Genomic DNA, 13,300 nt, shown 5'->3' with positions numbered 1-13,300 from the left:
GATCCGCAAGGGCAGGGGTGGGGGGTGTCCTGGAACCAGTCTCTCACAGATACTGAGAGATGACTGTCCATATTCAGCTCTTCCGTTTCAAATGCTTCCTCTTGAAGCCCTTGCTGACACTGGGAAATATAATACAGAAATGAATACCATCTGCACTGTTATCTTCAATTGCTTAGGAAAACAATTCCAACCACATGCTCCAAAATACGTGTTCCTGTGTAAGATTAGAATTACTCACTGTGTGCCCTGTGCCGTGGAGTGCTGGCCTCCTGCAGGCTCGTGGGCGGAGGGAGGAGGATGATATTGCCCTGCCTGAGGGGGACTGAAGTAGTGCCATGACTCTTGTACCACTTCTGTGATTGGTAGTCGCTCTACACTGACCTGGGTACCTCTAACCTCTAAGTAGAGCACCTCTGCGTACCTGCCCCGGTGCTTTTCGAGACTCTTCTTGGACTGCAGGTGGAGAGGGGAGTTCTCCTCTGCTAACACCTGAGTTGAAGTATGTGGGGAGGGGACTACAAAGGCTATCTTCTTTTGTATAGAGAGGAAAATCCAATGGAATGAGTATTTTAAAGACAGTTCATTCAAATAGACCTCTGTGTATGATTGACCTAGACTCCCCTTCCTGATTCCTGAATTCCTCCTGAAGCCTTACTTGGAAAGGAGGAAGTACAGCCTGGACACACTTACTGGTGAGAGGAGCCAGCCATGTTTTCCTGTGTCCATAAGCCCTTGGAGGGCTGCATTCTTCAGGTGTCACTTCCTCAACCCCTTGAAAAAGGAGTTCCTTTGAATATCTACGCTCTTATTACCTGCTTGGTAATTTAGTTTTAGTTGATCTCACATTTATTACTAGCTTTTTAAAAAAATATGAAGAATTCTATTTTATTACCTACATGTCAACTTATAATTTTATTTTATAACAGCGTTATTGAGAGAGAATTCACCAAGTCGCCCACTTAAAGTTTACAATCCAGAGGTTTTTTGTGTAGTCACAGATTCACAACCATCCTCACCATCCATTTGAGCACCTTTTCATCATCTCCAAAAGGAAACCCATACCCGTTAGCAGTCATTCCTCATATTCCTCTCCTTACCCACTCGGCAACCACTAATTTACTTTCTGTCTCTATGACTTTCCTATTCGGAAGATTTCGTAGAAATGAAATCACACAATATGTGGTCCTTGTGACTGATTCCTTTCACTTAGTGTAATGTTTTCAAGGTTCATCCATGTTGTAGCATGTACCTGTACTTTGTTTCCTTTTATTGCAGAATAATATTTCATTGTGTGGGTGGCTCACATTTTGTTTATCTACTCATCTGTTAATGGATATTGTTAACTTTTTGATGTGTTTTCTTTTCCCTTCAATGTATAGCGGCGTTCTTGATGGCAGGGACACTCTTGATGTTGCCCTTATTCCCCACAGGGCTTAGTAGTGTGTCTTACAAGTTGTGGGTGATCACATGTTTATTGGATGATTGCTTGTTGATTATACCTGTAGTCCTTTTTTTCTGTGATTGATATAATTCTGAGTGCATTTCTTGTACTCTGAAGGTTAGTAATAGAGTTATTTCACAGTACCGTTTCTCTGGTTGTGAGGTGGAGATGACTAAATGGCCCATGTTCTATCTTTAGCCTCCAGATGGTGCAGAATCACAATCAGTCAGAACAGACGAAAACAAATACCAAGGAAAAGATGGTAAGTTGGACCCGTTCTCTTGTATTTTCTCATTTATTAGTATAACAAACAGATAAGACCTTTTAAAACATTCATCTTCAATTCTGGTAAGCAAATTCTATTCAGATACTCATATAAAGTACCCAAATAGATGATTACATAAGACTGAGCATATAGTTGGCCTTTGATTTTTTTTAAATACTTGTCTATGTCTATCTGTTCTAACATCTCTGTACATAGTCAGTTTTCCCAAATGCTTACCATGTGCCAGGTACTATGCAGAGATATTTACCTAATTTAATAAACTCAGGAGCTCTATGTAGTAAATATTGTTCTTAACCCATTCTACAAATGAGAGAAGTGAGGTTTACAGATGTAAAGTTACTTTCCCAAGGCCACACAGCTAGTAAGGGGAGCCAGTGAATTTGGAACCTCATTTTCAGATCTGAAGTTCTTAGCTCATAAATGGATGGCTTTTCAGAAAGTTTAGAAAAACTTTTTTTAAGTTAAGATTTTTTTTGGGGGGGGGTCATTGATTACAACTCTCCTTTTCATTCCTTTTTCTGTATCTGTTATTTCAGAAATGGATTAGAAATTCAAGGCATGGATGAAAATAAATAGTAAGACTTTATTAATACTTACCAAGAAAGAATTTAAAGCTATTTCATGGATTTACAAAAAGGAAAAATTTCTAAATTAAGGTCACAGATTTAATCCTCAGTGTGCTGTTACTTAAAAACTATAGCAGAGGTGGTTGGTGGCTGCCTGAGTCCCGCTTGGGACTTTTCTTTTGTTTATGTCCTTAAGACCTGGCACCTGGAGTGTTCATGGCATTACTTGTGTTGTGTTTGGATTGGAAGTAGTGGAGGAAGAGTATCAGGTAGACTGTGGAGGCCTGGGAAGTGTTCCCAACCTTCCTATAAAAATCAAAGGTTAGTCCAAAATTACTGTGTACGGGACATTTTGGAGTCTTGGAGCATCTAGTATCTTTATCCTTCCTTTCATACTTTTCTCAGAACTTCTCTCCTGCACCCCTGCCTTAAAATATATACACACACACGTATGTGCATATATAAGTGTGTGCATGCGTGTGTATAGACACATACGTGTCTATATATTTATGTCTATAAAAGCACTTGATTTTTACTGTTCTGTGGAGATTTCTTTAGTTACATGCTTTATATCAGAATGAAATTACTGGGTGTTTCCCTAAGTCTGTGTGCCAGTAGGCACTGAAGTGGCAAGCAAGCTGGAATAGCCAGTGCAGGCGGGCTAGAGAGCTGGGTCGTTAAGAGAGACAGATGAACCTTTTGTGCCAATATCAATATGCTTTGGGCTTTGGGGAAGAGCGACTGGCAATTGCTAAATGAATACTGAGGAAAACATTGTCCTTTCTTGGTGTTTTCCTCCTTTGCCAGAGATGGTGATGTAGGCTATATAAACAGAAGTTCTGGAAGACAAGTTCATTATAGCAGTCCCTTCCAGCCTAGCTTGCAGCAGCCGAGTGGAATGTGACAAACTTGCTGCCTGATTTACATCTGCTTTTGCTGGAATGCTATGAAGTGGGCATAGAGCCTCCAGTCAGAATAATAAGAGAATGTGTATAATGCCATCCAAGTCACTGAGTATTTACTACTGCACCTGTTCTGGGCAATGCCATGCTCTTTTGCTAGCCAGTGAATTAACCAGTGTTATGCAAACATTGAAAGGTTCTGAATGAAATGCATGGAAAATATTGTCTGGAGTTCAAAAGTGGAGCTCTTTCCATTTGAAATCTGTAAGTGTGAGCTACGTAGTCTATTTTAAATGTTTTCCTTACACTTAGGCTTTTATGCGTGTTCAATCAAAGTTACTTACTCTAAATGAAAAATAAAATTTTAATGTTGCAAGCATTGTTGCATTTCAAATTAATTAATCTACTGCTAAGTATCAATCTTAACTTTTCATCAAATTATACAACTCTGTGTATATGAAAGTCCAATGTTTAATACATACATTTAGAAATACTAATAATGCCGAAATAACTTTTAAAACTTTTGTGTTATGTTTTCTTTTCCGAGTTCCAAAGAGGAGGGGAAATTATTTTTTAAAATAAAGATATGGATTATTTTGGACAATTGAAAAACTTTGAGTTTTGTAAAATATTTGTAACTCAGTGCTATTATCCACTTAAAAACCAAAGGAGAATAGATTAAATAAATTATATTATTTACACTTTTGGGCTTTAAGAGCCAAAAGGTTTATCTCAGCATTCTCTGTTAACGTTTCTCTTTGAGAGTAGATAATTGATTCATAGATACTTTTATTAATCAGTTAACTATTTCTTTTAGCAGTGCTCCTTTATCACCCCTGAAACTGTTTTTCCTGCTCTCTGCCTTAACTGGAGTTACCATTTGATCCTTAAGCCTTTTGTATATTGTGTTTTTTATTTTTGCCAGTTTTTGAAGGAACTTCATATGTATAAAATGTATTCTAACTTAATTATAATTCTTCTCCTCAGTTTTGAATTCACAGAACATTTGTTTGTGTGTGTGGGGAGGTGGTGTTTATTGTAGCTCTGACATGGGGCTGTTAAGGAGAAAAGGGAGTCGTTTTAACATTCTTGACCATAAACACTCAGCTTTTAGAAAGGTAGCTTCTAATTTAAGAAAATGGCTAATCAGTTTTTTCCTCTTAGAATGGTTTCCTAGGAAACCAACATACATATTCACAGTAAAACATAAAGCGGTGTAAACCAGTGGGAATGTAAAACTCAAATTGTGCTTTGACATTTAAGTTAATACTTTAAAAATTAATCGGAGAGAGGTCTAGTTATCCTAATTAAAAAAAAAATTGTCACAGGCTGTTGGAAAAGCATAATGTGGCATAGATGGCAGCAGATAAATACAATCAAAGAGCTTTAAATTTTCTCTTATTTTTGGAATTCACATAGGTCCATTTTACTTACTTTCTTAACTGTGAGATGTCACCAGGGCCAGCTATGTAATTTGCAAGGCCCAGTGAAAACTGAAAATGTAGGGCTTCTTGTTCAAATTGCAAGACAGCAACAGTAGAACGTTAAACCCAACCTGGGGTCCCGCTGAGCACTACCTAAGTCCTACAACCACGAAGCCCGCACTGCTTACTGAATGAGAGTGAAAAAGGCTAGATTTAGATTTATCCGTATTTTCTTTTGAGTAAAACAGTTTTTCTGTGTGTTTTTGCTTTAAGTGACTATAAGTATAGAAAATATATAGAAGATAATACAAATACATTTTCTGAAGGCATCAGACTTTTAATAATATACGTATATATGACATATTTATTCAATTTTAAAATTAACTTTACCCTCCATCACCTTGCTGTGTTAGTATATAAGCATTTGAATGTACTATGTAAGCTTCCTGATGTAATCCAGAGCTGCCCACCATGAATTAAAGGTCTGCAATGAGAAAATAACAGTAATCCTGTCATTGATTCCAGGTTTTTATCTAGTGTGAGTTGTGTTAAAAACCAAAAACTTATCAAATAGCCAAATTTAGAAGTGTTTTCTTCCAAGCCTAAAGCCGACATTTTCAGCAAATAAGTTTTCAGGTGTTAATTTTTTTCCTGGAGGATTAACAACAAACAAACCAAGAAAATAATGTTAAATTTATTATAAACTGTTGATGTAAATACATGGAACTTATTTCATTAGATTTATAGTTGTAAGAGAGCTGTTATAATCTTTGTAATAATCTGGTGCAAAACCTGTTGCTTCTGGTACCAGATACCTCCAGACCTGACTCCCACAGTGCACATTGTTGGTGCTAACTTTTGTTTTGGAATTTTTACTGTGATAGATAGGTAACATTCCAGAAAGGACATGCAGGGCATGGAAGAAATCTTTTTCAGGAATCTGTTCCACTGTAAGGAAATTAAATGGTATATCATAGTTTTAAGAGAGAGTAACGCTAACCTCCTTCTCTCCTTTTTTTGCTTTTACTCTCCGAGTATAAAATAAAGCAATGATTAAGTCTACTAAATTTTTGTGAGGTTTTTCATTCAGAGCTTGAGATCACCCGTCAATGTTTTGGAACTGGACTCAGTCTAAGAATTGTGACCTTAGAGAAAGATTCCACAATTCAACTCTGGCTTTCTAGTCACCGCCTTCTCTCCTCTACACCCCCATTCACCATTGGTAGAATTCCTTGAATATACTTTTTACTATTAAAATAACCGTTAATTATTGCTTATAGTAAATAGTACTTTTCCCAAAGGTTTATATGGTTGATGTATTAGAAGTTAAAAAAAGAAGTAGCCAAAGCACTTGAATCTTTTGTCTTTTTCCCAGATCAGGCATCTAGCCTAGTTGTTGGCGGAAAGGAGCTGACTCCATTGGTGCCTGAAGAGGCACCTGTCTCTGAAACAGACATCAACCTGGAGGTATCATTTGCAGAGCAAGCTGTCAATCAGAAAGAGAGCTCCAGAGAGAAAATCCAGAGGAGCAAAGGGGACGATGCCTTGTTACCTGTACGTAATACACTATTCAGATGTCATTATCAGAGTATATTTTTCATCAGCTTTTTATTTGGAAAATTTTAGGTCCTTAGAAAAGTTGAAAGAATAGTATAGCATACACTCCCAGCCTTCCTGTAGATCCATTTAACATTGTACAACCTTTACTTTCTTTTTACATCTATCTATCTATCTATGTATAGGTTATACTATAGACATATACTCACTTTTTTTTTTTAGCCTAACAAGAGCATACAAAACAAAACACAGTTATAATGCTTAAGAAATTGAACATTAAAACAATAATTATATTTTAATATATGATCATATTAAAATGTTCCCAATTGTCACAATATTGTCCTTAATATCAATAGCTTCTCCCTTACTCCCACCTGGGATTCAAATGAGGGTCATGTGTTGCATTTAATGTCATATTTTTTTGGTTTCTTAAATCTAGATCAGATCCCTTGATTTTTCTTTAATATTTTGAAGAGTCCAAATCAAATTTCTGATTTTGTCTGTTCTTGGTGACTGAATTCACATTAAACATTTTTGGTCACACTACTGCCTAGATGATGTTTATGCCTCTCATTGCATCATCAGAAGAGGGGCATGACATCAGATGGTCCCTTTACTGGAAATGGAATTTTGACCACTTGGTTAAGGAGACGTTCACCGGTTCTCCCCATCATAAAGATACCTTTTCCTATGTACAATTAATACTAATTTGCGATCCTTGAGACCGAGGGAATATCCTACCGCCCAGTGGCTTCACCATGCATTTGTAATCCTTGCCTGAAACAATAATTAGACTAGTGTTTGAGAAACGGTGATTTTTCTCATTCTATTATTTCTTCTATATTGATTGGCTGGCAATCTTCCATAATAGTGCTTTTCCTCCCTTTTTTTTTTTTGAATATCACTATTCAAAAACTTCCTTTTTTTATTCAGTGTTTTATAACTCATTATTGTTTTTCTTTGATGCTTAAATTTACCCAGATTTGACAAAAGGGAGCCCTTCAAGCTGGTTCCTATGCCATTTAACATGTCCTCATTCTCTTACTCCTTTGCTTTCTAGTACAAGATGTTCCAGGCTCACCTTGTACTTTTCTCCTCTCAGATTAGAAGTAATCTGTTTCTTCAAGGAGTCCTTGTTTTTTCAGTAGCAGATTGTGTTTAGAAACCAACCTCTGTGTACTGAGTGTTCTCATTGCTACCGAATGTCTTATATTTTTAAAAAATACATTTACTGGTATAGATGAACGGGTTTGCAGGGCAGAAATTGAGACACAGATGTAGAGAACAAATGTATGGACACCATGGGGGAAAGCGGCGGGGGTGGTGGTGGAGGTGGTGTGATGAACTGGGAGATTGGGATTGACATGTATACACTGATGTGTATTAAATGGATGACTAATAAGAAAAAAAATACATTTACTTATTTTGTAGGATTTCACCACACAAAAGTTAAAAAGCATAGTATAATGAACTCCCCAATACTCACCACCTAGCCTCAACATTCATTTTCCCATGACTAGTCCTGTCCTATACATACCCCCAACCAGTTCCCTACTCTGTGTTACTTTGAAACACATCTCTGAATTATATTTTGCCATCTATAAATATTTCAGTATGTGTTTCAAAAAGATAAAGAAGGTTTTTTAAAAAACACATATCCAGGGCTTCCCTGGTGGCGCAGTGGTTAGGAATCCGGCTGCAAATGCAGGGGACACGGGTTCAAGCCCTGGTCTGGGAAGATGCCACATGCCGTGGAGCAGCTAAGCCTGTGCGCCACAACTACTGAGCCTGTGCTCTAGAGCCTGCGAGCCACAGCTACTGAGCCCGTGTGCCACAACTATTGAAGCCAGCATGCCTAGAGCCCATGCTCCTCAACAAGAGAAGCCACCGCAATGAGAAGCCCGTGCCCCGCAATGAAGAGTAGCCCCCGCTCGCCGCAACTAGAGAGAGCCCACGCAGCAACAAAGAAAGACCCAATGCAGCCAAAAATAAATAAAATAAATGAAAAAAAAAAACCCAAAATATATATCCATATTACTATTATTGTACCTTAAAAATTGCTAATAATTCTTAATTTCAAATATCTAATCAGTGTTCAAATTTCAAATTGAATCACAAATTTCATGATTTTTTTTTTTTTTTAGTTTGTTTGAATCAGGATCCAGATAAGGTTCATACATTGCAGTTGGTTGATAATGCCTTTCAAGACTCGTAATCCCTTCCTCCCTCCCTCCTTCTGTCTCTGTGTGTCTCTCTCTTTCTCTGCCTCCTTCCCTCTCTCCCTTATTTCATTACCCTCCCTCTTTTTCCTTATCCTTTCTTCCATTCCTTTCTCCCTTTCTCCCTCCCTCAAAATTTGTTTGTTGAAGAAACATGGTTATTAAGTTTCTTGTTCTGTCCCCATGTTCTTCTGCTTCTTGTAAATTGGTTGACTCTAGATTGATCAGACTCAGGCTCATTTTTTGGTCAAGACTACTTCATATGTGATCATGTATCAAGAGATTAAAAATATCTGGTTGTCTTTTGTGAAATTAGCAGCTGCTGCTGATCAATGCTTGGATCCTTTTGTTTATTGATGGTTACAAAATGATGTTCTAATTTCTTTTTTTCCTTTATTAATTTGAATACTTCTATTAAGAAAAATGTTCTCAAATGGGTTACTTCTTACTTTCATTTACCAGTCTTCAATTTTTTTTTTTTTTGTTCCCTAGCATCTTTCATCAGTGACCAATTAGTGTTGTTTCATTTTAATTTTCTTGTAAAAATAGTATCTTAACTCATGGATGTAGACATATATATGACATGACCCTAGAGAAAATTTCTCATATGTTTCTGGTATATTTTCTGCTTCAGACTTAGAATTGTCTATTTCTGCAAGAAACTCTGATTCCATTTAGTAGGAATATACTTTTGTGACTATGTTCAAGACACTAGGAATGTTCCTTTCTCTGAGTTGGTCATTGCTTAAAGCCTTTTCAGAGGACAGAAGTACATCTGTGTCTTCTTTCTTCCATGCTGAGAATAGTGGTTTTCAGGATACAGCAGATAATACAATTAGAGTATCACATAATTATTTATGTGTTTTATCCTCCGTTAATGCACAGCATATCAACAATGTGATTACTAAGAAACAGTTTAAGCTTGTTTTTCTTTTCCTCAGTTGGTTGTATCCTTGGGATACATCCCAGAAGGACTGTAATAATCAAATTACTCTGCTTTAGGTCGTTTAGGATAGTGATTCTCCATATGGTTATGCCACCAACTGCATACCTGGTTGGGTTAATTAGTTTCATTTCATATTCAATGTTTAGTGATTGCTGTTTTGAAACTTAATTTTATTTTGTAAACATGTAAATTATTTAAGTGGTCCAAAAGTCAGAATTAAAAACAAGGTGTATAAGAAGTCTCACTTCTATACTTGCGCCATCACCCTCTTCTCTCCCTGCCCTTCACAGGTAAATTACCTTACAGGTAAATTTCTTTTAATTTTATGGTTTATCCTTCCATTGTTAGATAAATGGTAGCCCACTATACACACTTCATTATTTATTTACTTATATTTGACTTAGCAGTATGTCTTGGAGATCACTCCATAGTAGTAGAGAGAAATATTTCTTATTCCTTTTTATTTATGCATTGTACCCTGCTGTGAGGATGTATCGCAGTTTATTTAACCAGCCACCTGATGGTGGACATCTAGGTTGTTTCCAGGCTTTATCATATATTTTTAAGAATCTATTTCTACGCCTTTTGGGAAAAGTAAAGGAGTATGCATGCATCATGTGGCCTAAAGAGATGATCCAGGCTCCAGACCATCCTTAGCAAAAGTATCTTTTAAAAGTGATGGTCTTCTGGGCTTCCCTGGTGGCGCAGTGGTTGAGAGTCCACCTGCCGATGCAGGCGATGCGGGTTCGTGCCCCGGTCCGGGAGGATCCCACGTGCCGCAGAGTGACTGGGCCCGTGAGCCACGGCCACTGAGCCTGCGCGTCCGGAGCCTGTGCTCCGCGGTGGGAGAGGCCACAACAGTGAGAGGCCCGCATACAGCAAAAAAAACAAAAAAAAAAAGTGATGGTCTAATATATCTCAACAGATGGAAGGGGGTTTAAGTGAAGGATGGTAGAGTCTAATTAAACAAGATGAAGACTTTGTTGACTTCTAAGTTGTTGATTCGAACAGTGGAATAAACTAGGAATTTTGTTCAGAAACTTAAAGACAAAACTTCCTCTCTCATTTTATTCTCTAACAAACTAATTTTTGCTCACCTGCTTTCTAGATTTTATTCACGTTGTGCCCCAAGCTTAAAATGACCTTCCCATTTCTACCCGTCTGTAGTTCCGTGTTTATCAAGGAAGCCTTATCCCATCCTTTGGGGTCTAGCTCAGTATCTAGCTTTACTGTTAGTGCTTTCCTGTTTGTGAACTTACATTAGATAAAATTTATAAAATCATTCTTTAAACTGTTAAGGTGCCATGCTTTTGATAATTATTGTCAATGTATCCATGTATTTATTTATTTTAATTTTTTTAAATTTAATTTTTATTTATTTATTTTTGGCTGTGTTGGGTCTTCGTTGCTGTGTGCGGACTTTCTCTAGTTGTGGCAAGCAGGGGCTACTCTTCGTTGTGGTGTATAGGCTTCTCATTGTGGTGGCTTCTCTTGTTGCGGAGCACAGGCTCTAGGCGTGCAGGCTTTAGTAGTTGTGGCGCGCCGGCTCAGTAGTTGTGGCGCACGGGCTTAGTTGCTCTGCGGCATGTGGGATCTTCCTGGACCAGGCCTTGAACCCATGTCCCTGCATTGGCAGGTGGATTCTTAACCACTGCACCACCAGGGAAACCCCTCCATGTATTTATTTATGCATATATGCTTCAGTTCATCTATACAACCATTTATTTATTTGTATATCTTCTAGAAGGCATGCGCATACTGTAAGCTTTCTACAGGTCATCAGCATGATTGGTGAAGTAAATATTTATACTCGTCACTCTGAGGTGAGAGTCTAAGCAGATAAAACCTCAAATTCCATTTCTACTCCATGCTCTCCTGCTTCTGTAAATAAGCAGTAGGCTTTATGTAATACATTGTTCTCTGTTGACCTCATTTTACATTCACTTCCTTTTTCTTATGGCATTGGGCAATCTTTGTTAATTCCTTATGATCTCTTACAGCAGATTCAAATTTCTCTCTTAAATTTGGAGATCAGGTTTTATAACCTTTAATGTGTGTGAAGATGAAAATTTAGCTGTTACTTATTGTTTTTTGTGTACCCATGATATCTTAGAAAGTATGCTCTGTAATTATTTTGTTCATTTATCGAATGATCTCTATGAGGTGGATATTATGATTCTTTTTCATACAAAAAAACAGGTTAGAGAGATTACATGGCATGCTAAGGCTTGGCTTCAGTGACTAAGCCTTTGAAGCTGGAGTTTTTCTGGAAGATCATGATGACATGTGCCCGCAAGGTATATGTGCATTTAATTTAGGTGTGAGTTTGTGTCCTTGTATTGGTGCTACTGACAACTTCTTCAGGATAGCTTGGGATGTTATACAAATAAGATTCTGGTTTGTTGAGTCCTTCATATACAATAGAAATTTAGTAGCACTCCTTTATCCTATCTTGGGAGACTAAAATCAGTAAGGCTTTATTTAGCAATTTTTAAGATCATAGCTTTGAAATGATAACTATGGTGAAGCCTATATTCTAGATGCATGCCTATATTTTCTTAAGTCTTTAGTGTCTTTTGGATTCTTACTGAATTATGTTTAATTCAAGTAAATTCATGTTTTATGGCAACTTTGGTTGTCTGGTAACAAAGCTCAGTGCATACTGAAGGCTAAAAACTTGCATGGGGGCTCAAGTTGGGGGTTTGTTAGAAAATGGAACATCTCTGGAGGAAGCAGAAGGACAGTGAAAGACATGTTAGTTCGGAACAGGGTGAGGAGACTGAAAACCTAAGGCAGACACACATTTGTACACAATGCAAAAGTAGGTGTGTAGGATCGTGATCCAGAATTGTCATGAGAAGTTTAAATTATGATTATTGCTCTCCATTTAAAAAAATAAATTTAAAAAACTGTGAGTTTGAAGTTTTCTAAAACTTCATTTATCTAGAAAAGTATTCATTCCCTAGGATGACAATGACTGAAACACTGTAATAAAATCCCATTTTTACACATGGAAGAATCTTAGATAAGAAATGAATTTCCTAGCAGATGATAAGAAGTCAGCTGTGGAAATTGACCGAGTAAGCGTAGATTCTCTTGCTTTCTGAATTGAAGCTAGAGTGACTTGATGAGTGAAAAAGTCTAGTCCCTCATTGCTGATAAAGTGTCTAATGGGCCCCTCATACCTCAAGGCCTACAGAAGAGGGGTGCAGCCTGGGTGAGCTGCCTGATTAATTTATGGTAATGCATGGGAGCCAAGGACCTTATATGTTTTGAAAAATTTTATTTCATTCCTTTTTTAAAGCACACTTTTCAAAAGGTGAAGAGCTTTTCTTTTGCTGAAATCGCATTGCCTTCTCTTAGCCAACGAACTGAACCATCCAGTCTATTAACTAAACAAAAACGATGTGAAACTTCATAAATATTTAAAGCTGCTGCTATGAATTAAACATTGGGATAAAGAACTAACTCCTTTCATTAAGCACAATGTTAAATCAATAAATAAATAAAGCTCATGACATATTGCTAGGTAAATCCAATGTTTGAACTAATAATATTTCAGGTTTCTTTACACATTTACTTTGGGTAATGCTTTAAATAATTATATTACGTGTATTTGGTTTATTACAACAAAACCAACTGATTTTAATGAAACATTTAGGGCTTTTTTTAAATTAATAAATGGTTGGTAAATGGAATTGGTTCAGCCCTTAAGAAAACAAAACAATTAGCAGAACTCTGGGGCCAGGCGAGAAAAAAATGGGAAGAGTTTTGTGTGATTTTAAAAGTGAAGCCCAGTACAAATCCCAAAAAATTGGGGGAGCACCGAGCCAGTAACCCTGTACCTCACTGAGCTTGATTCTGTGCTTTTCTCCCTGTCTGGTGTGTGTCTTCATTCATTGAATACACTGGGACAGAACACCCGCAGTGTGTCAGGGCTGTGGTATAGCAGGGATACA

General features: G+C 37.3%; 1 protein-coding gene across 4 annotated transcripts in view; it reads left to right on the top strand.

Moving 5' to 3' along the window:
* Window positions 1–13,300, top strand: part of ARHGAP18 (Rho GTPase activating protein 18) — a 132,009-nt gene that overhangs the window by 78,636 nt on the left and 40,073 nt on the right. For all 4 annotated transcript variants that reach the window (XM_079938882.1, XM_079938881.1, XM_079938880.1 and 1 more), the window contains exons 4-5: window positions 1,640–1,703; window positions 5,995–6,173. In XM_079938882.1, the coding sequence (XP_079795008.1) occupies window positions 1,640–1,703; window positions 5,995–6,173 (243 nt within the window). The remainder of the gene's footprint in view (window positions 1–1,639; window positions 1,704–5,994; window positions 6,174–13,300) is intronic.

This window comes from Stenella coeruleoalba (genome assembly GCF_951394435.1).
Source record: "Stenella coeruleoalba genome assembly, chromosome: 12".
In the NCBI taxonomy this organism is placed as follows: domain Eukaryota; kingdom Metazoa; phylum Chordata; class Mammalia; order Artiodactyla; family Delphinidae; genus Stenella; species Stenella coeruleoalba.
This window is presented reverse-complemented; position numbering and strand designations above follow the sequence as displayed.